This window comes from Perkinsus marinus (assembly GCF_000006405.1).
Source record: "Perkinsus marinus ATCC 50983 genomic scaffold scf_1104296940690, whole genome shotgun sequence".
Lineage (NCBI taxonomy): Eukaryota > Perkinsozoa > Perkinsida > Perkinsidae > Perkinsus > Perkinsus marinus.
Genome location: NW_003212766.1, coordinates 175 through 1,461, shown reverse-complemented (window position 1 = coordinate 1,461; position 1,287 = coordinate 175). Strand labels below are relative to the sequence as shown.

The window sequence follows — 1,287 nt, the reverse complement described above, 5'->3', positions numbered from 1 at the left end:
TCACTAATCGGGATGCCTCCTCTAGGAGGCCCCATCTTAATTCTTACTATATACGCACCTTGTTCCTCATCCCACCTTAACTAGGAAAATTATGTGTCGTTTTATGAGAGTGAAACATGGAGGGATACCATTATGAACGATTCTCTTTCTGTTGATGTATAGCATTAGATCAGGAGCGGAGTTATAAATATACTCCCCCAGTAAAAGTTGGTATTTTGAGGCGCAATTTTAACACGTGTATGCTGAGAATATGTGGACAGAACTTTTTACCGGTCTTTGACTTCTCACTAACTACGAAGAGTAAGGCTCTGAAACTTGGAGGTCATATCAGGTAAAGCATAAGTACATGCCTCCCTGAGCCGCAAGATGATACTCGTTGTGGTGGCTGTACACGAGTCGAAAACCCGGGTATGCTAAGAATATGTGGAGGGGTGTATTGGATTGGCATAGCCGCCCCTCCCAGGGAGGATTTGATCTCACTGAGGATATCTTTGGATTGGCATAGCCGCCCCTCGGGAGGATTTGATCTTGCTGAGGATATCTTGGATTGGCATAGCCGCCCCTCGGGAGGGTTTGATCTTGCTGAGGATATCTTGGATTGGCATAGCCGCCCCGCCCGCTGGAATTTATCTCACTGGGAGCGGAATTAGCCTTTGGAAATGTGTACATAAATACTCGGATATATTCGAGTTGTTTCATATCGGCAAGTAACGCGCTCCCAATCATTTGTACATTGAATTGGCAACCGCTCTAATACAAGTCACGATGACTATCAACTTGAGTGAAGCTCGGACGATCACTGGTTCACAGAAAACGCCCCTGGGTCAAGCGAGCGTTCTTAGAGATACACGTGAATCCATGTGCGCAAGCCATACGAGGGGCAGCGGCGCACAGGAATGTAGAATGTACATTAATGTTGAGAATAAAGCGTTCTAGTTAATAATATCACGATCACGACGCTACGAGTAAATATGATTCCAGCCTCGCAGGAATATATGGTTGGATTGATTGCACATTTATTACATAGAAAGCACATTGGGATCGCCAATATTGCGAGAACCACTGCATATCATGCTACCGCTGTCCCGAGTCCAGAGCGACCAAAGCTCGAGGAAATCCATGAATCAAGTCAATGCTAGAGTCCACTTGACGAAGATGCCTCTAGAGTGGAGAGTGATACAGCCACGCCACTCAATGCCACCAGCGTATCCCAATATACGTCCGGAAGGATAGGTCGGTAATGGTTGACCCATGCTTGGCACGTGGCATGCCCTGCGTGTATATTCC

General features: G+C 46.5%; 1 protein-coding gene across 1 annotated transcript; it reads right to left on the bottom strand.

Moving 5' to 3' along the window:
* Pmar_PMAR004649 (hypothetical protein) lies at positions 1–851 on the bottom strand. Its single transcript, XM_002782010.1, has one exon. It carries the CDS (start codon positions 724–726, stop codon positions 328–330), a length of 399 nt encoding a protein of 132 aa, XP_002782056.1. The 5' UTR covers positions 727–851; the 3' UTR covers positions 1–327.
* Between the last annotated feature and the right edge of the window lie 436 nt (positions 852–1,287).

Excerpts from the sequence above, each read along its gene's own strand:
- Pmar_PMAR004649 (XM_002782010.1), bottom strand. The coding sequence starts at position 726 with ATGATTGGGAGCGCGTTACTTGCCGATATGAAACAACTCGAATATATC.